This window comes from Hordeum vulgare, chromosome 3H (genome assembly GCF_904849725.1).
Source record: "Hordeum vulgare subsp. vulgare chromosome 3H, MorexV3_pseudomolecules_assembly, whole genome shotgun sequence".
Classification (NCBI taxonomy): Eukaryota; Viridiplantae; Streptophyta; class Magnoliopsida; order Poales; family Poaceae; genus Hordeum; species Hordeum vulgare.
This window is the reverse complement of record NC_058520.1, coordinates 584,639,926-584,662,784: the sequence shown is the minus strand read 5'-3', so window position 1 is coordinate 584,662,784 and position 22,859 is coordinate 584,639,926. Positions and strand designations below refer to the sequence as shown.

At 46.1% G+C, this 22,859-nt stretch overlaps 1 protein-coding gene across 1 annotated transcript; it reads right to left on the bottom strand.

Moving 5' to 3' along the window:
- Positions 1-658: 658 nt before the first annotated feature.
- Positions 659-6,339, bottom strand: LOC123445365 (wall-associated receptor kinase 4-like). The gene is made up of 4 exons (XM_045122338.1): positions 5,160-6,339; positions 4,870-5,046; positions 1,429-2,369; positions 659-1,009 (listed from the first exon to the last, which is right to left on the bottom strand). Exons 1-4 carry the CDS (start codon positions 6,241-6,243, stop codon positions 902-904), a joined length of 2,310 nt encoding a protein of 769 aa, XP_044978273.1. The 5' UTR covers positions 6,244-6,339; the 3' UTR covers positions 659-901.
- Between the last annotated feature and the right edge of the window lie 16,520 nt (positions 6,340-22,859).

Below are 22,859 nucleotides of genomic sequence, written 5' to 3'. Positions count from 1 at the left end.
AACAGTTTAGCGGTTCAGGAAAATAGAGTTTCCCGTCAAGAAACTATGGCAGGTAGTGTTCTATATGTGGTGTTACAGGATGATAGTATTTTCTATGCTCTTGTGACTTGGCCAAAGGCGCGTGGTTTCCTGTCCACTTTGGGTTAAGTGTGGAACATCCCAGATGAGAAGTTTTTTAGATTTACGGGGCCGGACTGGTTCCTTATTCAGCTTGATCAGCTGGCTTCAGTGGCACGCGAGCAGGTGTTATTCATGTTCTGGAGAGCTTGGCACCCAAGAAACGACTTGATTTTTCAAAGGGGGAAATAATCTGTTTCCGACTCTATTATGTATGTGCAAAACTATTTGAGAACTTTCTCTTTAGGCCACTCCGGTGGCCAAGTTTTCAGTTTCAGTTTATAAAAAATTTCAGCACCAACCAAAATCACTGAAATTCAATGAAATTCAGTAATTTCAGTTTGCATTTCGGCCAAAGGGCCGAAATATTCACTTGAATTTAATTAAATATTTGAAATTTATGAAAAATATTTGATTTCCAGTGTACTACTGAAATTGCTGAAATATTTTGGCTGAAACGTAATATTTCAGTGTCTACTGAAATTAATGAAATTCAGTGAATTTCACTGAAATCTCACTGAAAACGAAAAACAGACAAAGGTAAGTCGGTAACACACGCTTGGACCTATGTCATTCCGTCCGCAAATGATCGTGTTTTTGGAAACGGCCGACTACTGAGTACACAAAAATTAACGTGGATGCAAGTTTTGTGGAGAGTGTGAGAGTTGCGAGTGTTGGGGTTGTCGCCACGAACCATCTAGGCGAAGTCTTGGTCTCCTCATGGGAATTTATCCATTGGTGTTATTGTGCGGATGAAGCAAAACTCCGTGCATGCCTTGCTGCTCTATACATAGATATTACTCTCCACAAACCAATTATCTTGGAAACTGATTGTTCCTTTGTTGCATAGCTTTTGGCAAATGAATCCATGGACATATCTCCTATTATGTATCTGAAAAAGGAGTTCTAAGTGTCTCAAAGTTCATTCAGGATCTCAAGATCGTAAAGATTGATAGGCTGGCTAGTAGGGTCGCACATGAGATTGCAAAATTTAGTTTCGATAGTGTTCCATCCTGCATAGCACTCTATGTAATAAACGATTGTAAGGATGTTGTTTTTAATTAGTTAAGGTTCTTCAACAGCAACGCCTTCACGAAGAGGGCGACAGTCACATTTCACACACTAACTCAAATATTTACATTCCAAAATTACTAGGAACCAATGTGAAACCTACTTTGGTTCTACCTTATAGGATTTAGTTCACGACAACAATATAAGATAAACATCACCACCTCTTATTTGACACGACATATACATGGAAACAAGTTAGGACTTATGAGACTGATTTATTATGAGAAGGCGCTCTAGTACCTCTGTCATCGATGGTCTTTGATCCACATCAAGGTTAAGACATTCCACAGCAAGCCCCGCCAAACTATCAAGAATATCCAAGTCTCCAGCCACAGCAATTTCCTTGTCGAACAACTCTGTCGCTTTGTTCTTTTTCTTCCCAGTTTCAAGGAAATTGTTTACTAAGCTGCTGCCATCAGAATGTGTGGCTTTCTTCCCACTAATAAGTTCCAATATGACAACACCAAAACTGTAGACGTCACTTTTGTCGGTCAGTAGGCCTGTTTGTACATATACTGGATCCATATAACTCATGTCACCAATGATAGATCCAGTGTGTTTTTTGTCTCTTGCAATCAACCTTGATATGCCAAAGTCTGAGATCTTTGGCGCAAACTTATCATCCAAGAGTATATTTGCAGGTTTAACATCACCATGTATGATTTTGGTGTTGGTTTTTGAGTGCATATAGACCAGACCATCTGCTGATTCTACAACAATACTTAAACGCACACCCAAAGTGAGAGAAACCTTCTTTTTGCTGTGAAGAATGTCATAAAGGCTACCATTGGAGAGAAACTCATAGACCAGCATTGGGGTATCAACTTCTAGGCAACAACCTATGAGCCTAATGATGTTCTTGTGGATTACTCGAGACTGAATGATGACTTCATTTGCAAACTGTTCATTCTCTAGCATAGTACCACTAATCGGCTTCTTCACTGCAACTTCTTCATTATCAAGAAAGCCCTTATAAACTTCGCCGAAGCCACCTTTTCCAATGAGATTGCTACTCTTCAGAATTGGCTTGAGATCCTCCTTTTTGAAAAGTTTTATGAATTTTGCCTTCTCTAATGTAAGCCCACCATTCTTCTGATAAAACTCTCTTGTCTTTTGTTTCTCTTTGCGAAGAAGAATAAGGAATGATATAGCTGCAATGCTAAAAATACCACATATTCCACCTACATGGACATAAAACAAACTGATTTTGTATCACTAATACTTTGAATAACTTCAACTATCTGCATAAGAGAATATAAAAATTAAACAATCATTTTTGACCCTTCCCCGGACCCTGCGCAAGCGGGAGCAACATGCACCGGGCTGTCCTTTTTTTTTACTCTGAGTGTGTCACTACTACGGAGAACAATACAACAGAGAATTCAGAAATATTATCACGGACGAATCATTCTTTACGGGTGCGTAATAATAAGAGACAATAGGCCGATAGCTAAGTGGAAGCCAAATAAATTTACCCACAACATCCGAGGATTTCCTTGTAAGGACCCCTTTGGTTCAAAGGATTCTTATAGGAATTGTAGAGGATAAGAATCCTTGAGAGAATTTCAACGTTGGAGTTGATTTGTACGACTGAATCATTTATATTTTTACGAAGAACTAGTTTACACTACATTTAAAAGAAGAACTTCATCCTGTCAGTTATCTCGAAATACCTCCTTTGTTTTTTCCTATGATGTGATTAGATAAACCAAAATCATGTAGTATCCAAATGGACATCACATTATAATTGCATGTTTTTTAGAGAAAAGGCATTAATGAATCCATCAACCGGCTAGGATACATAGGTGCTAAAAAACAGAGGTAACGACACAAAAAACTTAAAAATATGTGCACATATCACTACGAACAGTGAGCAGAGCACCAAAAGAAGCAGCGATCGAGCTACTACAGATCTACAGATCTCACGAAGCCGGAACGACGGAACCAAAGCTACCCGATGACAACAATTGGTGTGGGCATGAAGATCCAGACCGCTCGAAGGAAGATGTCGACTCCGCCGCCCGCCGCCTCGGCTCACCACCACCGAGGAGACGGACAGGGATCAGGTGACATGCACGTTTGCATGTCACCGTGTGCCTTACGGCCAAAATTTAAATTTAAACATTGCGAAAAAATCTAAAAAAATCAAGCATGTTCACAACACATATTAAGATAACCCCTAAAAAATTCAGATTAAAATTCGAAACATACATCGAGAAACAAAAAAGAGAAATCTGTCATGAATAGTTCGCAATGGTTCTGTGTATACTATTCATATCTGAGTTTCTCTTTTTTGTTTGTCGATGTATGTTTCGAATTTTGATCTGAATTTTTTAGGAGTATCTTAATATGTGTTGTGAACATGCATGATTTTTTTCAAATTTTTTCGCAATGTTTAAATTTGAATTTAGGCCGCAAGGTACACGGTGACATGTCACCTGAACCCTGTCCAGAGGAGACCACACATGACCACCAACGCACGCAGCCTGGGGAGCCAAGCACAGCCGCAACCACCAACCACCACTCACCAGGACCACAACCCCCATCCACCCCTTGAATAGTGCCTCCAGGAAGGACCAAGACGTCGGAACGCCTGCACCGTTCTGCCAAAGGCCAAGAACTTTGCTCGGAGAAGGAATGAGGAGGAAGGGGTGGATCTGGAAGCTTGAACCGCCCTCAAGATGGGAACAACATCAGAGCAATGCCGCCGTCGAGGTCGACGCAAAATTGATCGCCGCCATCGAGGTCGACGCGAAATTGACCAGGGATTTCAACCGTTCCAAGGCTCTTCCACCCTATCCTCGACGGCCAGATATGACGAGCCAACCCAGATCGATGAGAGGAGACCACTGCACGGGGAAGGGGCCGGAGGAAGAAGAGCCGCCTGCTGTTGCAGCATGACCTTACTGCCCTCACACCGCCCACGCGGCCTTAAGGACGGCCAACGCATGCGCCATCCACCGGAGAGATCAATGTCGCCATCTACACCCAAGGTCGCCGCCCTGGCTTCTAGAGTCCCTCACACCGATGTGAGGTAGCAGATCCTCACCGCCACCTTCACCGAGGGGCGACGTCAAAGCGAGAAGTTTGTTCTTCCCAAGTAGTCTGTAATTGCATCCTTTCCTATTCCCATGTTTTATAATCATGTGAATCAAAGAAGCTCTAAAATCTAAGATTTGTTTTCCCCATCCACCTTCACAACTCATACTCCAGTCTGACCACTCAAATTAAATCACATGGTCGTCTCCATCCAGGGGCGGAGCCAGCCCATCATCATGCCCCCAGCCCTCTTCATGCACTATACCTACAATACATTACTATAGCCCTCTAGTAGGCAGAAATCCTTCGCCACGACCCAGGTCTGGGCCCTGGGGCCTGGGTCCTGGCTCCCCCACTGTTTGCATCGTAACAACACGGAGGCAGGTTTCAACGTTCTTTTATAAGAAACCATACCCCATGCATATATAAAACCCCATACATATTTCTTAGCTATGGACTTATAAAATAAGACACATTTGGACTAAACACTAACTGATACCCCATATATAACAAAAATATGTACACATTAAAAACTGAGGAAAGAAAGAAAAAAAAATCTCAATAGATGCTAGATTGAGACCGTGTGCTTACTAGCTAAAAGATGGTTATAATCGATTTTGTGAGTGATGTCTTTGTGCTTACCTACAATGACCCGTGCTGCAAGGGGGAATTTATCCGTGCAAGTTCCTTTTATGCCATCGCCTTTCATTCCGGGTTTACATGGACAATCATAGCCTCCCAGCCTATTCTTGCAAATTCCGTCAGTCGAACAAGGATACAGCTCGGGATTCAGTTTTCGAAGCCTGCACTCGTCGATGTCTGAAGAAAAACAAAAGAGAAAGGTTAAAGTTCTGGAATCTGTTTTTTGCAACAGCAACAAAAGTTTGAGATCTGTAGTAAAAAAGGGATGCTAGTACGAATTAAGGCTACACCTTGGCATCCATTGGCGATGTAAGGGTTGCCATCGTAATGTTCCAAGCACCTGCAGACATAGCCATGGGCAGCACCACCACTGGCGTTGGCGCAATAGCTGTTGCCGCTGACGCAGGCGTAGTCCCGGGGTGGTTTCTGGCCTTTACCCGGACATGCACCGTTCCGGATGGAGAAGTCGAGCACGAAGGGGACGCCCCTTGGGTACCTCCTGGGCAGCACCTCGACGCCGTACAGGTCCGGCGTGGAGAAGCTGTACCACTCGCTCTCCACCACCATGGCGTAGCTGCACGGGTTGGTCTGCCACATGGGGTTTTCATCGATGCTGAACCACGTCCCGAAATCGGTGAGCGGAGCCGCCTCCGGCAGCGCGGCCTGGCAGCAGCCCCGGCTAGAGCATGACCCGTTAGTCGCCAGCTGCAGGAGCTTGGGCATGCCCATGAGGTCCGAGAGGCAGGCGAGCGAGAACTCATAGGTGGAGTTCCGGTACGCTGACCACAGGTAGCTCATGATCTTGGGCTCCACCCTCCAGCCTACGCCGACGAGGAGGTTGCGCGTGACCGACAAAATGAACGGGCCCCTCTCGCCCAGCGCCAAGTTCTGGCACTTGGCGACGTAGTCACCGCTGAGGTTGGCGGCGTTGCAGAGGGACGAAACGAGGCCATAAGCGCGCGCCTCGCCCTTGGTCACCGATATGTCTATGAGCTCCAGGGCCGTGTTGTCATGGTCGATCCTCCAGACAGGATAGTGCCACCCCACCTTGTAGTATATCTCGGCTATGTGCTGGTTAACTCCGGTGTAGGCGAGGAAGGCACGGTGGGGAGTGAAAGAGTCGTTGCAGGTGACCTGGAAACCTTCGCGGAAGCAGCCGGGCTTCGTGCCGAATGGGAAGGGGATGGGAGTATCGCCGCACCTCTCGGGGCAACCCGGAAGCGTGATTGACCGCTGCTCATCTTCTTCTTCTGCTGCTGCTGCAGCCTCTAGGATCAAGCTCCTTGATGATGATGATGCAAGGTGGAGGAGGAGGACTAAGAATATTGGTAGTCGGTGGGAGTTATGGGATTGCGAGCTTGGCGTGATGGTCATGGCCGGCGTTGTATGCTGCCTGCTCTTTTGAAGCAAAAGCTTTATTCCATTGATGCAAAATTAGGTCCTTAAGCTAAGGCAGGGCAGACTGAGAAGTGGGCGATCGACTATATATATAGCTAGCAAATCTTCGTAATCATAGAGACAGGCGGACTATATGGACAACTTCCACGTCTAACAGGTTAGCTACTGTGCAAGGAGAATATATGAATGGTGGCAGACAGCTTTTTTCATGGTGTGCTCCTTTGCTTAAAGACATTCATTACTAATCACCAAGAATCTATAAAGAATAACTATCATTTGCTGCTTTGCTCACAGTAATCAGATATCAACCCCGAAAGGATCTATAAAGACTAAAGATGAGATCGCGCTGAGTGCTGACTGTATTTCAGTGGCATGCATGACCGCATGAGAAAAGAAGCAACAGAGGGTGACATATGTGTCTTTTATTATTTTTACTTTTGACTATTGGCTTGCCGTTGGCCTCTCTAGCATGCTCATGCGATGCCAGCTAAGGGTCAGTTCTTTCGAACTATGCTGTGTGTAAATAAGTTCATGTGGAAATAAGCTCCAGATAATACGTCAGTCGGTTCTTTTCGGTTATTGTCTCTTCAACTTTTTGTCATATACACAGTGCAAAATCTGTAATGTCCTTGGACTGCAGTGTTGTTCGATTAAATGAAATTGAGTTATTTTTAATCATGGTTTTGTGTGTGTACGTCTGTATGAATATAAAATCGATTTTCAAACATCATAACTCGTTATGTCAGGCATAAATTGTTATAGTTGTACAAAATGAAGATCATTGTTTCACATGTGATCTTGAGAACAGTTATTTTCAAGCTGTATGAGACGCCAATGTTGTTCTACGCATTTTTCAAGCTGTATGCCACGCCAGTGTTGCTGTACTCACAATGTGACGTGTGTACAAACCGAAAAACTTAAAAGGGCAAGAATTCATCATGGGGATAGAAGACAGGGGAACCAATGTTGATATACGTGACGCTGGTGGAGCTTACAGCCAACGCCAGGGGAGCCAATGTTGATATACGTGACGCTGGTGGAGCTTACAGCCAACGCCTGGGGGAGGATGAATGGGAGGGGCCAATAGCTCAAATGCGACATCTTTCCGTTGAATTGGAAGCAGTGCGACATCTTTTGATGAAATAGCTCCCATGAGATGGTTTGAAGGGAGAAAATAGCTCACGGCCAACATGGCCCTTAAACAGAATTGATCGTTAGCTGTTAGGGTTATGTGACGCTTGGACCCACAACTTATCCACCTCAGCAGCGTGGGATCCACCTGGCGGAATCTATAATAGAGCTGCGCCCGTGCCCGAGCTAGTGCCTGTGCCATTTATTCCCCTTTCCCCAATCTTCCTCTTCTCCGCCCCATCTCCGGCGACGGCGCACAGGATGTCCAGCTCCTCCGCCACGCAGTCAAGATGGCCAGAGTATGGTGCAGTTCCGATGAGAAGGTGCCCGGACTGCCCACGGCCGCCAGAGGCTCTTAAGTGGATGATCAGTAAAACTGACGAGAATGGCAACCTCGGGCGACATTTTGTGTCATGCTTGAGCATTCCAATGATGGGACGGGATGGCAAGGTAAGATCTCAGTTCCTTCCCCGCAATGTCGTAATCTTTTGTTCAAATTTATCCAAATTGCCTTTTTTTTCTCCTCGAATTTGAAATCTAGGGTCATGTTACTGTTTTCAGATGCTGAAGAAATGTTCCCATTTTGAGTGAATCGATCAGTACGTTGATAGGCTTGAATCTGAGGGCCACATTGATATGAGTGATGCCGCAATCCGGCATCTAATTTTGGGGACGTTTGCTGTGGAGAGACCCACTTTCAGCTCGGGCAGATGAGCGTGGGTGGAGAGACCCATGCCTACGGCGAGGATTACGCGGATTGCTGAACGGGCTGCCCTTGTTGAACTTCCCGTGGAGGCCGAAGTAAACGAGGAATTGAAGAAGGTAAAGAAGCTTCTAAGGCAGATGGTGGATTTGCATAAGCAAGCAAATCTCATTTTATGTATCATTGTTCTGTTATTTCTTTTCCTCTTGTTCATCCGTCGTTAGAATGGACAAAAGTGTAAGCAAGCTAGTTTCATGTACAGAGTGTAAGCAGAAATTTCTTAAGTTCTTCAGTGAAGTGGGTAATTTGAAATTTGAATATGCATTTCGAGTTCTTCAGTTAGCAAGTGTGAGACCAAAGTTCAGTTTCAGTAGAAAAAAAATTAGTTGTGGGCTGGCGAATAGACGTTGGGCCATGACGCTGAAGTTGAGGAATAAGCAGGCTCAAAGAGTGCAGTTACACGAAAAAAATAAATCTGAACTGCCTAATAGATGTTGGGCCGACAAATCAGGCCCACATAGAAAACAAACCCACCTGCCTAGATTTGACTTGTTTTTATTTCAAAAATATGGTTTTACTTGTCTTAGGTCCTAAATAATTTGATTTGTTTTCATGTTTGTAATATGTACTTCATAAATGTTTTGTTACGAGTTGCATGCATTGTTGACCGAAGTATTTGTGTCAAATATTTTATTCATGAAGTAACACAGAGAGCATTCACAATGTGTTTGGTTGTTTCCTTGACTTACTCATTGGTCCTTCCCCATGCGCAGCCAGAACTAAGTCACGTAACCTTATGTTGGAATTATGCCCTAGAGGCAATAATAAATATAGTTATTATTATAATTCCTGTATCAAGATAATCGTTTATTATCCATGCTATAATTGTATTGAATGAAGACTCATTTACATGTGTGGATACATAGACAAAACACTGTCCCTAGCAAGCCTCTAGTTGGCTCGCCAGTTGATCAAAGATAGTCAGTGTCTTCTGATTATGAACAAGGTGTTGTTGCTTGATAACTGGATCACGTCATTAGGAGAATCACGTGATGGACTAGACCCAAACTAATAGACGTAGCATGTTGATCGTGTCATTTTGTTGCTACTGTTTTCTGCGTGTCAAGTATTTGTTCCTATGACCATGAGATCATATAACTCACTAACACCAGAGGAATACTTTGTGTGTATCAAACGTCGCAACGTAACTGGGTGACTATAAAGATGCTCTACAGGTATCTCCAAAGGTGTTCGTTGAGTTAGTATGGATCGAGACTGGGATTTGTCACTCCGTGTGACGGAGAGGTATCTCGGGGCCCACTCGGTAATACAACATCACACACAAGCCTTGCAAGCAATGTGACTTAGTGTAAGTTGCGGGATCTTGTATTACGGAACGAGTAAAGAGACTTGCTGGTAAACGAGATTGAAATAGGTATACGGATACTGACGATCGAATCTCGGGCAAGTAACATACCGAAGGACAAAGGGAATGACATACGGGATTATATGAATCCTTGGCACTGAGGTTCAAACGATAAGATCTTCGTAGAATATGTAGGATCCAATATGGGCATCCAGGTCCCGCTATTGGATATTGACCGAGGAGTCTCTCGGGTCATGTCTACATAGTTCTCGAGCCCGCAGGGTCTGCACACTTAAGGTTCGACGTTGTTTTATGCGTATTTGAGTTATATGGTTGGTTACCGAATGTTGTTCGGAGTCCCGGGTGAGATCACGGACGTCACGAGGGTTTCCGGAATGGTCCGGAAACGAAGATTGATATATATAGGATGACCTCGTTTGATTACCGGAAGGTTTTCGAAGTTACCGGGAATGTACCGGGAATGACGAATGGGTTCCGGGAGTTCACCGGGGGGGGGGGCAACCCACCCCGGGGAAGCCCATAAGCATTGGGGGTGGCGCACCAGCCCTTAGTAGGCTGGTGGGACAGCCCAAAAGAGCCCTATGCGCCATAGGAAGAAAAATCAAAGAGAAAAGAAAAAAAAGAGGAGGTGGGAAAAATGGGAAGGACTCCTCCTTCCAAACCTAGTTGGACTCGGTTTGGAAGGGGAGGGCTGCCCCCCTTGGCTCGGCCGAAGCCCTTAGGGGTCCTTGGACCCCAAGGCAAGGCTCCCCCTCTTCCCCCTATATATACGGAGGTTTTAGGGCTGATTTGTGACAACTTTGCCACGGCAGCCCGACCACATATCTCCACGGTTTTACCTCTAGATCGCGTTTCTGCGGAGCTCGGGCGGAGCCCTGCTGAGACGAGATCATCACCAACCTCCGGAGCGCCGTCACGCTGCCGGAGAACTCTTCTACCTCTCCGTCTCTCTTGCTGGATCAAGAAGGCCGAGATCATCGTCGAGCTGTACGTGTGCTGAACGCGGAGGTGCCGTCCGTTCGGCACTAGATCGTGGGACTGATCGCGGGACGGTTCACGGGGCGGATCGAGGGACGTGAGGACGTTCCACTACATCAACCGCGTTCACTAACGCTTCTGCTGTACGGTCTACAAGGGTACGTAGATCACACATCCCCTCTCGTAGATGGACATCACCATGATAGGTCTTCGTGCGTGTAGGAAATTTTTTGTTTCCCATACGACGTTCCCCAACACCTTAATTGTTTGGTTGTTTCCAAAACTAAGTCACCTAAGCCAATGCACGTACTTTTTGCTTGGTGCTCATTGGGCATTCTAGCCAGATTACTTAATGCGTTATAGCCAAACATGCAACCACGCAAAGTCAGCAAAGCTGACCAGCGCTAGCTGGGCTAGCTAGGCTATGGCCTATCCATTGTGATCTGCTTCACCACGTACGATCAAGCCAGTTCCTCTCCGAAGACTACCTTCACTTTCCATTGTGAATTGAACAGAAGCGATTGCTTTTTTACTTGTAGTGCATTACTCTAACGTGTACATTGTCGATCTTGATTTTTCTAAATGATGGCAACTAACAAGGACGTGTGAACAAGATTAACAAGCCAACAAACAGAATTCTATTACTACCGGAGGCAACCAATAGAGTAAAAATATTGTTACTCACCCTACTATCATCGCATATGAAACCAATTCGATGGAGGCAACCAATAGACACATAGATAAACACATAGATATAGTACGTACCTAAGACGATAGTAGTAGCGGGCACAACATTACGACTACAACTTACATAAAATGATACGATAGTTTTTGCATAGATAAGACGATAGACAAGAAACGATAAAAAACATATGATAAACGGGATAAACCCGACATGGAGACGCGCGTCTTCACTCCTCATCGTCGGCGGCCGGTAGGTTGTAGGGAAGAGTGTGCATGGCGTGCTGGTTGGGCCAGATGCTGTCGAGGTCGGTGAAGATGTTGTACGTGGTGAAGCAGATGAACTCGCACCCCCAAACCAGACACGACCGAGGAGGTGATACGCGTCGTAGGGGTTGCGGAAGCGCACAAGGAGTCGAGTTCCTCCTAGGCAGGGCCCGTCGATGGTGAACATCTGGGGAGTTCACACAGGGAGGTGGCGATACAGGGCGCGAAGGAAGAGCGCCGCAAACTCCCGTGCACCCCGTCAGCGGGACATGGCCCAGACCCGGAGCTGGTTCTCGGCGACGACCCCGACGGGATACATCCTTTCCGGTACGGTGCCGGGCGCTTGGAACGTCGGCCCGTGGAACTCCATGGTTGTGTTGGGGGCTTGGTTGCTTGGATGGGGCTTGGATGTGATGAGAGGGGCTGGGGAGAAGGAGGAAGATGAAGGTTAGATGTGTACGAGAGGAGGGGTTAAATAGGCGTTTTGGGCTGCGTCGCTTCGTCGATTTCGTGCCTGTAATTAACTGATGCCGTTTGCGTTTGCCTATTGGATCAAAGGGTACACGTCATCGATTCACAAACTGCGTCGAGCACGCCGTTCATACTGCGTCGAACACGCCCCTATTCAGACTGCGGCCCTTGATGTGCTGCTAATGGCTCAGATGCAACGCGTGCATGCATGCAAAAGAACGCAACAAAGAAGCACACGAAGTCAGACGCGCATACGTCATATCCATGCACCGCATCATTGTCAATCGTCGGATCTTCTTGAACGGTCTAGATTGTACGCCACACGGGCCCTCGATCCAAACCCCAGCTTGCCAGCCAATCAGCTTGTAGAACGAGCGCACTCGCGGATCGGCGTCAGATCCAACCGCTCACTCTCAACGATCAACGGCTCTAAACATGGCAGGGTTTCGGCTGGGGTTTTCGGGATTTTGGGGTTTAGGGTAACTGAGGTGCTATAAAAAAAATGCAAACTTGTTATATGCATATTTTAAAACCAAAATTCTCGCGTTCATGATATCGACGAAATGAGCTAGGGTTGAACATAAGTAATTTAAAAAAATATAAAACCAGCGCACATTGCCATTTTACATCACATACTTAGCAAAAAAAATATAAACTTTGATTTTGAGTCGGTCAACGTTTTTGCGAAAAAGTTGATAATTTTTCAAATGAGCACAAATAATTCGAAAAAATCAAAAAAAAAATAAAAACTTGTGCCCATAGTCATATTGTGTTGCAAAGAAATAAAAAATAATAATATAAACATGGTTTATATACAATTGATGGAAAATTCCTTCATGAAGATGGGATTTTGTTACAATGTACAATGTACTATTCCGGGGTTTCGGCTGGGGTTTCCGGGGTTTTAGGGTTTTCGGGGTTTAAGGTTTCAGTGAGTTAGGGTTGAGCACAAATAATTCAAAAAAAATCAAAAAAATATAAAACTTTCGCTCACTGTCTACTGATGCAACTATGTTGCTATAAAAAAATTGATTCTTGTTATATCCACGTTTCAATGAAACTTTTTCACACAATTCACGGTATTGATGAAATGAGCTAGGGTAGAGCATAATTAATTAAAAAAAATCAAAAAATATAGAACCAGCGCACATGGTCTACTTATGCAACTGAGGTGCTATAAAAAATGCAAACTTGTTATACGCACATTTTAAAACCAAAATTCACACGTTCACGACATCGACGAAATGAGCTAGGGTTGAATATAAGTAATTCAAAAAAATCAAAAAAATAATAAAACCAGCGCACATTGTCATTTACATCATATACTTAGCAAACAAAAATATAAACTTTGATTTTGACTCGGTCAACATTTTTGTGAAAAAGTTGACAATTTTTCAAATGAGCACAAATAATTCAAAAAAAAAAACTTGTGTCCATAGTCGTATTATGTTGCAAAGCAATAAAAATAAATATAAACATGGTTTATATACAATTGATGGAAAATGCCTTCAAGAAAATGGCGTTTACCCTACCTTATAAGGTCGTTTGAAACACATTTTTCATGACTACGAATCTAACTTAACAAAAGAGCTTAGAATGATGACATAACAACTATATTTGAGTTGTTGTGATAGCATCGAGTCAAAAGTTCAACTTGAGTCCAAATTTGAATTTAAACCGATTTCTTTATTTTTCATCCAATTTAAAATTCAGTTTGAAAACAATAATAACCAAACAAGTTCTGATGGAAACATGTGGGTACATAGTGCCCAACAAATTTTATTACATGTCATAAATTTCAAATGATCAACAGTTCTATCTCTTCCAACCACGCCGTGTACCCTTCTTCGCCTTAGCATTTCTTGTTTTTGGTTGTACTGCACACACAAGTTCACTGATCATCTTGGTTTTCTTCACTGGACTCGATGCTATCACCTCATGAAACTCGATAGCAGATTCAGTTTGATCAAATTCTACAGTGACAATAGCTTCGCTGAGGAAGGCGTGCGTCGAAGTGAGGTGTTTGCCTGAGTGGGCTGTCGGCTGAAGCAACTGAGGAAGGCAGTAACGACCGAGAGGAGGGTAGGCGAGCTACATCGTAACGAAGAAGGTGCAGCGGCAAGAGAGGCCTAACCGCCCTGCATGTCGGCGGCGCCAAAGGCGGGGGCGGCGAGCAGGAGGGTCGATGGGGATCGGCGGAGATGGCTGGCTCGGGAGGAACCCTAAGCTTCTATATTGAGCAACACGGACGACTGAAGGAGAGGAGCGAATTGCTTTTCCTGCAGGTGTGAGGGGCTATGCAGTGGCATTTTGCATTTAATACTTTTAAAGAAGTGTGGCATTGTGATATACATTTTTGCTTTTAAATGAGCTTGTGCAAAAAGTTGCCCATCCCTCATTTTTTTTTTCTGTTGTGAAGAGGACCCGGATGAAAATAAGTTAGGCTGTTTCCTGTAAAACGAGTTAATTTGAGTTTTTACGTAATTTTGATGATAAGGTCCAAGAAGCTAAAAAAAAGACCGATCCTAAGAGTATGTTGGACCGGTTTGTGGCCCTGATCAGTTTGTGAAAATTTCGTAAGAATATGTCATGCACGGTAAAAGTCATCGATAGGAATGCTAACAAGTGGAGCTGGAGTAAATCTCGTCGTGTTTGATCGGTAAATCAACTTTGAATTAAGAGTCACAGCCTTGAGGCACAATTAGCATCGCGTAAGGGCAGGGCGGCCACCATATACTTGCCCGTTCCTAAATATGTCTTTCTACAGATTTCATTAATAAACTACATACGGATGTATATAGACATATTTTATAGTATAGATTTATTTATTTTACTCCGTATGTAGGCTTCTAGTGAAATATCTTAAAAGACTTATATTTAAAAACGGAGGGAGTATATAGCAGGCAGGGCGGTTAATTAGGTCGGCCATGTGACATAAAGTGAAATCTATCTTTTTTATTGTGCAAAACCTTTGACCACTTGCACACAAACATTCGTAGGGCACTCTCAAACTTTGGGTAGATGTATGGACCGTCCTATCTGCATACAGTGTATCATCCAACACACTCTTGCATCGGTTTTCGCATCCCTCAAACGATTCGCTCGTCTTCGTACGTGTCGTTCCGCAAAGCAAAGACAAACAAAGAGACTTTGCAGGAGTCTGAACATCCTTATGGTGAATCAGAAAGCACCATGTGTCCTTTCTCGGTCCGGGTGATGGAAGGATGCCGGCTAGGTAATTAATTTGCTGGAAGCTAGCATGTTGAAAGGCAGCATCTGGCGGAAGCATTTCTAAAAATGACTCTGCATTTGGCGGATGGTGTTCTCTCACCAAATGGCTAGGGGATTGAAACCTGCGAATCACGTACATTAGCTAGCTAAATGGCGGAAACAGGCTACCTTACTATTTGGCCGATGGTAAAAGCAGGCTAAAAGTAATTAGTGACGCATATGGTCACTTTGACGGATAATCGAAGCAAGCTACTAAGAGCATCTCCAACACGCGCGCTATACAAGCGCCACGCAGCAAAAAAGGCCGTTTTAACGCGCGCGCAACGCGGCGGGCAGCTCCAGCGGGCGCGCAAAAACGACGCGCGCGCCATTTCCATTTCAGCGCGCTGGCCGAAACGCAATCCCGCGCCCTTATTTGCTGCGCCGGCTCCCGCGCGCGACTCTCCCGCGGTCGCTCCTCCTCTCTCCCGCGCTCCTGCTCCTTCCTCATGCGACTGCGCCGCCGGCGCCGCTCGCGCCCCTACGACCGATCAGCGCTTCCCCGGCCTACCCCCGGGCCACCGTCGCCGCCCGCGCCCGCCGGCGACCACTCAGGCGCTTCCCCGGCCTGTCTCCGCTGCGGGCGCCGCCCGCGCCCCCCGGCGACCGTTCAGGCGCTTCCCCGGCCTCCCCGCGCCGCCGCGCTTCCGCCCCATCCCTTCCCAGTCCGGCCGGCCCTCGCGCGCCTATTTTTTGAAATGTATATGGGATGTATATGTCGTTTGTGCGTGCTGCGCGCGCTGCATTTTTGGGCACTGCTGGAGCGGCGCGCGCACTGCGTTATAGCGCGGCTGCTGAAGCCAGCGCCTATCCCCGCGCTAAACCAGCCGAAGCGCGCGCTGCAAACGCATTTTTTGGGCGTGGCGCGAAGTGCGCCTGTTGGAGATGCTCTAAGGAGCTAATCACATTGGGGGAAACTAGCCTTCCGCCAAAACAAAGAAGGTACATCACGTAGTGTTTTTTTTCCTGTCTAGGGCATATCTAGATATGCCCTAAGTATTGTACATCTAAGTGACTCAATCGACATAAAAAAGAAAAACAAATAGCCATACAAATCTTCACGTAAAATCAATGATATATGATTTAGATGCGCAATACTTAAGACACATCTAAATATGCCTTAGAAAAGCCAATTTCTAAACATGTTACATGATTTGGGGGAAGGCTATTTAGCTGTGTCTCCTATGTGACAGAAGGTTAGTGAAAGGCAACTTTTCACAATTATAAAGGCAACATAAAGTATAGGGTTGGATGAGTGGCTCTCGCATCAGTATTGTGATATTGGTTCAGGTCGGTCCACAGACGGTTACAGTATCGCGTTTGTGGGTTAATGTTAGATGTTAGGTTTAGTCTCACATCAGTTATGAGAGCAGATATAACACGATTTATAAGGGCGAGGGTGTCCCCTCCTAACCGGAGTCTTTTGGGGGAAGAGGGCCCAGGCCTCTCATAAGTTGGTGTTGTTCTCTGGTTGGGCCTATTGGATGCATGTGGATCGAAAACACTGGTGTCAGCGGATCCGTGATTGCGTAACAATTGGTATCGGAGCCCAGATTCCTGAAATAAATCTCGATGGACTCACGAGGGTCGGTCATGATAGGTGGATTGGAAACGTTGGTCATCCATGGGTGATCGATGTGTGAGGGAGGGATTGTTAGGTTTAGTCCCACATCGGTTGTGGAAGGAGACGGTGTTGTTTTTCGGTTGAGCCTAGTAAACGCACGTGGATCGAAAATGATGGTGTTAGCGGACCCGAAATTACGTAACAATTGATATCAGAGATAGGTTATTTAAAGGCGGATTGTGGATCTATAGAAAGTATCGAGTTTGATATTGCAGCACGGTGCGACGTGGTTCTCGACGAGATCGGAAAGAGAAATCGTGAAGCAGCAGATCGGTTCGAGCGGATAGCGGCGCACGTGTGCGGCAGGAGTACTGACCGGATTTGATGGTGGAAGTGCAACGTGAAGCGACATGAGTCCAGACATTGTCAAGCCTACGTACAAGCGAAGGCGGAGGCGGCGGAGGCATGGGCAAAATCGATCAAGATGCGACGACATGTGTGGTTGTATGGTGGAGGCCAGGCAGGCGAGGCGGGCAGGCCAAGGCGGGCAGGCCAAGGCTGCATCGAGCGCTGCCCAAAGAGGCTTAGCTCCTGATTGGAATGTCGTTTCCCACAATTCTACACCTGTGAAATATACAGACCTCAGCCCCTCGTGTTTTTTCCAGTTGGAAATCATATAGGACTGGTTATGTACACCTGTAAAAGAAATACGTGTATATAAATTGGAAATCGTTTTCCATCCGCGCGCCGGCCGAACCGACGCGCCGGTCGCCCCTCGCGCGCGCCCATGCAACATTTTTCGCACCCACGCGCTTCTTTGGTTAGTGGATGTAACATTTTTCGTCTAAATTTGTTGCAACCAGCGTCATTTTTGCTGCAAGCATTTTTTTACTACATTTTGTCCCAGTAAAAAAGTTGTATATACATTTGGTTGCAACTATAGTTCGTCGGATTTTTCGTTTACAATCGATGTTTTTTACTTTTTGCTACAACCGTGTTAATTTTTACTACAACCGGCATCATGTTTTGCTTCAACCGTTCACTCAAAAAGTTGCATACACGTCATGTAAATATTTATTACAACCGGCGTTTGACTTTTGCTACCACGTACCATCAGCTTCATTTTTTTTTGCTACGATCACGTAGATATTTTTTTTGCTACAAATTTTGTTTTTTGTTGCAATCGTTGAAAAAATTGCTGCATCGCATCGAAATTTTGCTGTATAAAAGAAAAAAAATTGTTGCATGCGGATCCAACGGTGCGGACGCGCGGGGGTTAGTGGATCGTGCGGCCCGCGCACCGCCGGCCGAAAGTTTGGGCCGGCGCGCCGGCGCAGATAACTCCCCATATATATTTACCCGCATTCCAAGCGGGGCGCCCCTAGCTGGTTTCACGAAGGAAGGGAGTTGTACGCACGGGGAGACTTGTCGTGGTGAGTGGCATTCCAGAAGCTGAGGCACGTGAGATTTTGTTGAGGAAAAAAATGCAACCTGGATTGGTATGAATGTGGCTTTGGGATGCAACATGATTAAAGAAAAGGAATGTTGAAAGTTTATAGACATATGCTTGATGTATTCAGGAAGACTATCAAGAAATCCAGTTTTTTTTGGATGTGTTGCACAGGTTAGCGACGTGCATATAAGGCTTGTGAAGTCTGGAGCATGTGGTGAAGGATTATGCATAGACATGGCGTCAAGCCTTACACGAAGTGTGAGCAGACATGACGCAGGGTGGAACATGGCTGTAGCCGGATAATTTCGGTTGGGTCGGACTGGACTGTCTGGCGGATCGATGTGATTGTCGGTCAAAGCAGAAGGTGAAAGTGATTTCAACGATGACGACATAGGAGCATGATGCTGATGGTGGCCAACTTCTGGGGCGTGGAAACACGTGGTGCAGGCCTGAGTGTTTGTGCGGCTTCGACAAGACTATGACACGGTGTTGATTCAAGGCAATGTACACATGAGAGATTGAAGTCGACAGGACGCGGGGAAGCATGACGCAGCTACATGAAGTCATGTTGAAGGTGGAGCTGGAGTCTAGCGAAAGACTTCACTTTGTGCTGATGGTGGGGCTACGACGTAAATGCATGGAGAGTCGAAGCCTATTTTGCTGGATAGCGAGAGACATGTGGATCGGACTGGGTACTAGTCGTCTGATGGAGACGTGATACTCAACATCGGTCGAAGATGATTGGTGGTTCTATGCAGTAGGTGTTTGAGTGGTGTGGGTTTGCAACCCTAGAGACTCGACCAGGCAAGCAGAGGCTCGACACGGTGATAATACTAGTAAGTCCATATATTAATTACTATTTTCTACTCCATGTATGGCACATTCTAATATTAAAAACTTGCAGATCATCTTCAAACAGATAACCCATGAAGTGCTTCTTGCAGCTAAATTGTTGGTTGTTCGGAGATTTATCAGCAAGTTTTCGTCAAACACTATATGAAAGGCACCCCAGATGTTGAACATTTCAGCATGCCTTACCAATAATAAGTATGATTTCAGTTAGTGTTCATACCTAAACATGTACGTACCGATGCATTGTTTTTGATGTGATATGTTCTTCTTTCAGAAACTATAATTTTGTACTCATATGTCAATGCATCTATGAAATTTAGCTATCATTTGTTCAATTGCATATTGTGGCAAATTTTGATGAATCCTCTTCCACTAGTAGAAAACAGGGCTTTGGTTCAGACCTGACCAGCCCATTAGTCCCGGTTCTTCATGAACCGGGACCCATGGGGGGCATTAGTCCCGGTTCATGAGCACAGGGGGCCGACCGGGGCCTTGTGGGCATTGGTCCCGGTTCGTATGGACCCATTTGTCCCGGTTCTAGGCACGAACCGGGACCAATGGGCCGCGCTCCTAGCTCACATCCATTGGTACCTGTTTGTGCCTTGAACCGGTATAGAAGGGGGGGGGGCGTTAGTCCCGGTTTATGCCACGAACCGGGACAAATAATTTGCCTATATATACCCATCGCCGCGGCAGAGCACTCCGTTTTTTCTGGCCGGGGAGGGGAGGGCATTTGGGTGCTCTAGCTCACCTCCTATGCACATGAGGTGTTCGATGAAATCCCCGAGCCACACTAGTTAAGCTTTCTCCTCTCGAGGCTCGACCTCGCAGCTCCATTTTTCCCGAGATTTGTCTAGATTTAGCGGTCCGTCACGCCCCGTCTCCGTTTTCACAGCCGTTGATCGCCCGCGTCGATCTCGTCGTCGGCACCACCGTGGTGAGCCTCTTGTTCTTATCTTCTTTCTGATTTTCTTACTTTAGATAGAGACTTGTCTGATTTTCTTACTTTAGATAGATACTTGTCTGATTTTCTTACTTTTGACACACATAATTATATATAATGCACGCAGATGAACCGACAATGGATGTATGGTGACAGACACACCTCCGAGTATCGTGATGATGAAGGAGAAGGTGAAGAAGCAGGAGTGAAGATCTTAAGAACCTGATGGAGCTTTAATCTTTATAGTGTAAACCTTTTAAGTACGATAGTGTTGAACTGCTACTGCACTTTTAAGTATTATGGTGGTGTGCCTAATGAAATTTTGTGCATGCTCATGGATGCTCATGGATGAAAGATAAAATTATTTCTTTTTGTGCTTGCTCATGAATGCTCCTTGGTTGGTGTATATAACAACCTAAATTAGCCCCTAAACCAGCCCCTTTCAAAAAAAACCTCAGCTTCAGCCAGGTGCTGACGCGTGGATGCCTTTTGTTCCCGGTTGATGTCACCAACCGGGACTAAAGGCCCCCCTGCCTGGCCTGGCCGCATCGGCCACGTGGAGGCCCATCTGTCCCGATTGGTGTAAGAACCGGGACTAAAGGCCGAGGGCATTAGTAACGATCTTTTAGTCCCGGTTCCAAAACCGGGACAGAAGGCCCTTATGAATCGGGACAAAAGGACCTTTTTGTACTAGTGTTCCTATAAACACTATTTTTTCAATTGCATATTGTGGCCAATCTATTTTTTGCGGGACAATTTAAATCCATTTATTTGCCTTAATCTGGCCATATAAGTGCAAACGATTTAAGTAAGTGTGTGTGATACAAAACAAAAGTCACACGTCACTCATAATGAAACCGCCTCATAATGAAACCGTCTGTGATGTACATGAAAAGCACACAATATGATCTAAATCATGGGTGAAAAGGACAAAAATCACACGTCACTCGTAATGGAACGATTTGGAGCACTTCTACGTGTGTGTAGGGGTCCTAAATCGTGTGTGATTTTATCTTATCTCACATGTGAGCTTAGAGGAAACCATGTACGATGCAAAATACAATCCAACTCATAAATTATTTAGCCCCCTCGCGTTGCCTCCCCTGGGCGACGCTAGGGGCCCCTGAACCCTTGCGCCGCAGGCCGCCCCTCGTGCCTCCTCCTGCCGCCGCTGCCGCCAGCGTGGGCCGCGGTGGCGGGGCGGGTGGTTGTTGCGGGATCCCATCTGAGGCAGCAGGGGCACCTCACGTGGGAGTCCAAGGGCGGCGACCCTATGCGATGTGGCGGTGGCTGAAGCCCCATGTCCGGCGGAGCGGCGGCCCTGAAGGACGATGGTGGTGGCAGTGCCCCTTCCGGCGGGGTTGGCTGATCTGTGTGGAGATGGTGGCGGTGGTGGCTGCGGATCCAACGCCCCGATCGGTGGATCCGCCGTGGGGTGGCCATGCGCTGACCGGCGGCGCCTGGGGGACCGGTGAGTGGATGAAAGATCTCTGCCGAAGCACCGACGGCGGCGTACGTCTTCATGGCGAGGCTCCGCGCGGTTCCAGCCAGCCACGAGATCGGGACGACGTGGCTTCCGGTGAAAATCGTGCCTGACTGCGGTCTTGGCGGACGATGGTGGCATCTCGGACGTCGTTCCCTTCTTGAGGCATCGTCGTTGCAGGTCACGTCAACTTGATCGGGATGTTCCGGGAGAAACCCTAGATCTGGGTCTACCGGACCGGACCATGGCAACGCTTTCGGTGTCGTTTTCCCTGCTGGGGGCATCGTTTTGGAGCAAGTGCTGGCTGGAGGGGACAAGAGGAAGAGCGGTGTTACATTCACCGCAAGGCCGATGGCGGATCCCGGCGGAATGGTGCTGCGGAGTTTCGCCGACGGCCGCGTGTGGATGAATACGTGCAGGATGGTGGAGCTGTCTGGCACCGTGATGGCATCAACGGCAGGCCTGGCAAGGTCGCTGCATCAGTACCAACTCTGAAGATGGGTTGGTGGAAGACGGCGGCGACGGCCTGTGCGTCGGACCGGTTTGGACCTAGTCACGGTATGTGGCTGGGCTGGGGCATCCGGCTTTAGATGTTAGGGTTTGGTGCGATGTCTGTTTGGTATTAGGCTCGAACATTCGGCACACCTTCATCATGGGGATAGGAGTAGAGGCATGTGTTGCCAAGATGCTGGCTTCAGGCTTACTGATATATTGTTTTGTAAGTTTTTTAGGAATAATTAATAAAATGACTGCATGCATCGTCCAGATGCAGAGGCCGGGGGTATATCCTCCTTTTCTAAATAAAAAAATTTATTTAGAAACCATGCACGACGAGATATGCATGGCAGATGCTTGCCGTATAAGACTCGTATGCGATGGTCGAAATATCGCACACAGTTTCTATGATGGCCCATGTGACCAAGGTAATATTTCACAAACAGTCAAACTTCACACACCATTGGTTTCCTTGACCAATTAGACATGTTTGACTAGTAAGAGACGTGTGCCATTGATCATCAATCTCACACGTCTGTCCAAATATAGTGTGTGTAATATGTTCGTACATCGTACATCTCATACGGTTACATTTGGGAAAGCGTTTGCATTATCGTTCAGATGATTTTCTCGGTCATATGTGATTGGACCCCCCCCCCCCCCCCCCACACACACACAATCACTCAGACATGCAAGACGATTGTTTAAACCTACCCCCGCTGAAAGAGTTTAAAATTCATTAGCAAAAGAAAACAATTTATTTTCCAGCAATTAATACATGAAACATTAACCAAACCGATTAATATTATAGGGAAACCGTAAAATATTTATTTATTTGATAGAGGATTACTGATGTATTGTTACATTGTAGTAATATGGGTTCATAAATTTTGATCAACAATTTTCCGACCCTG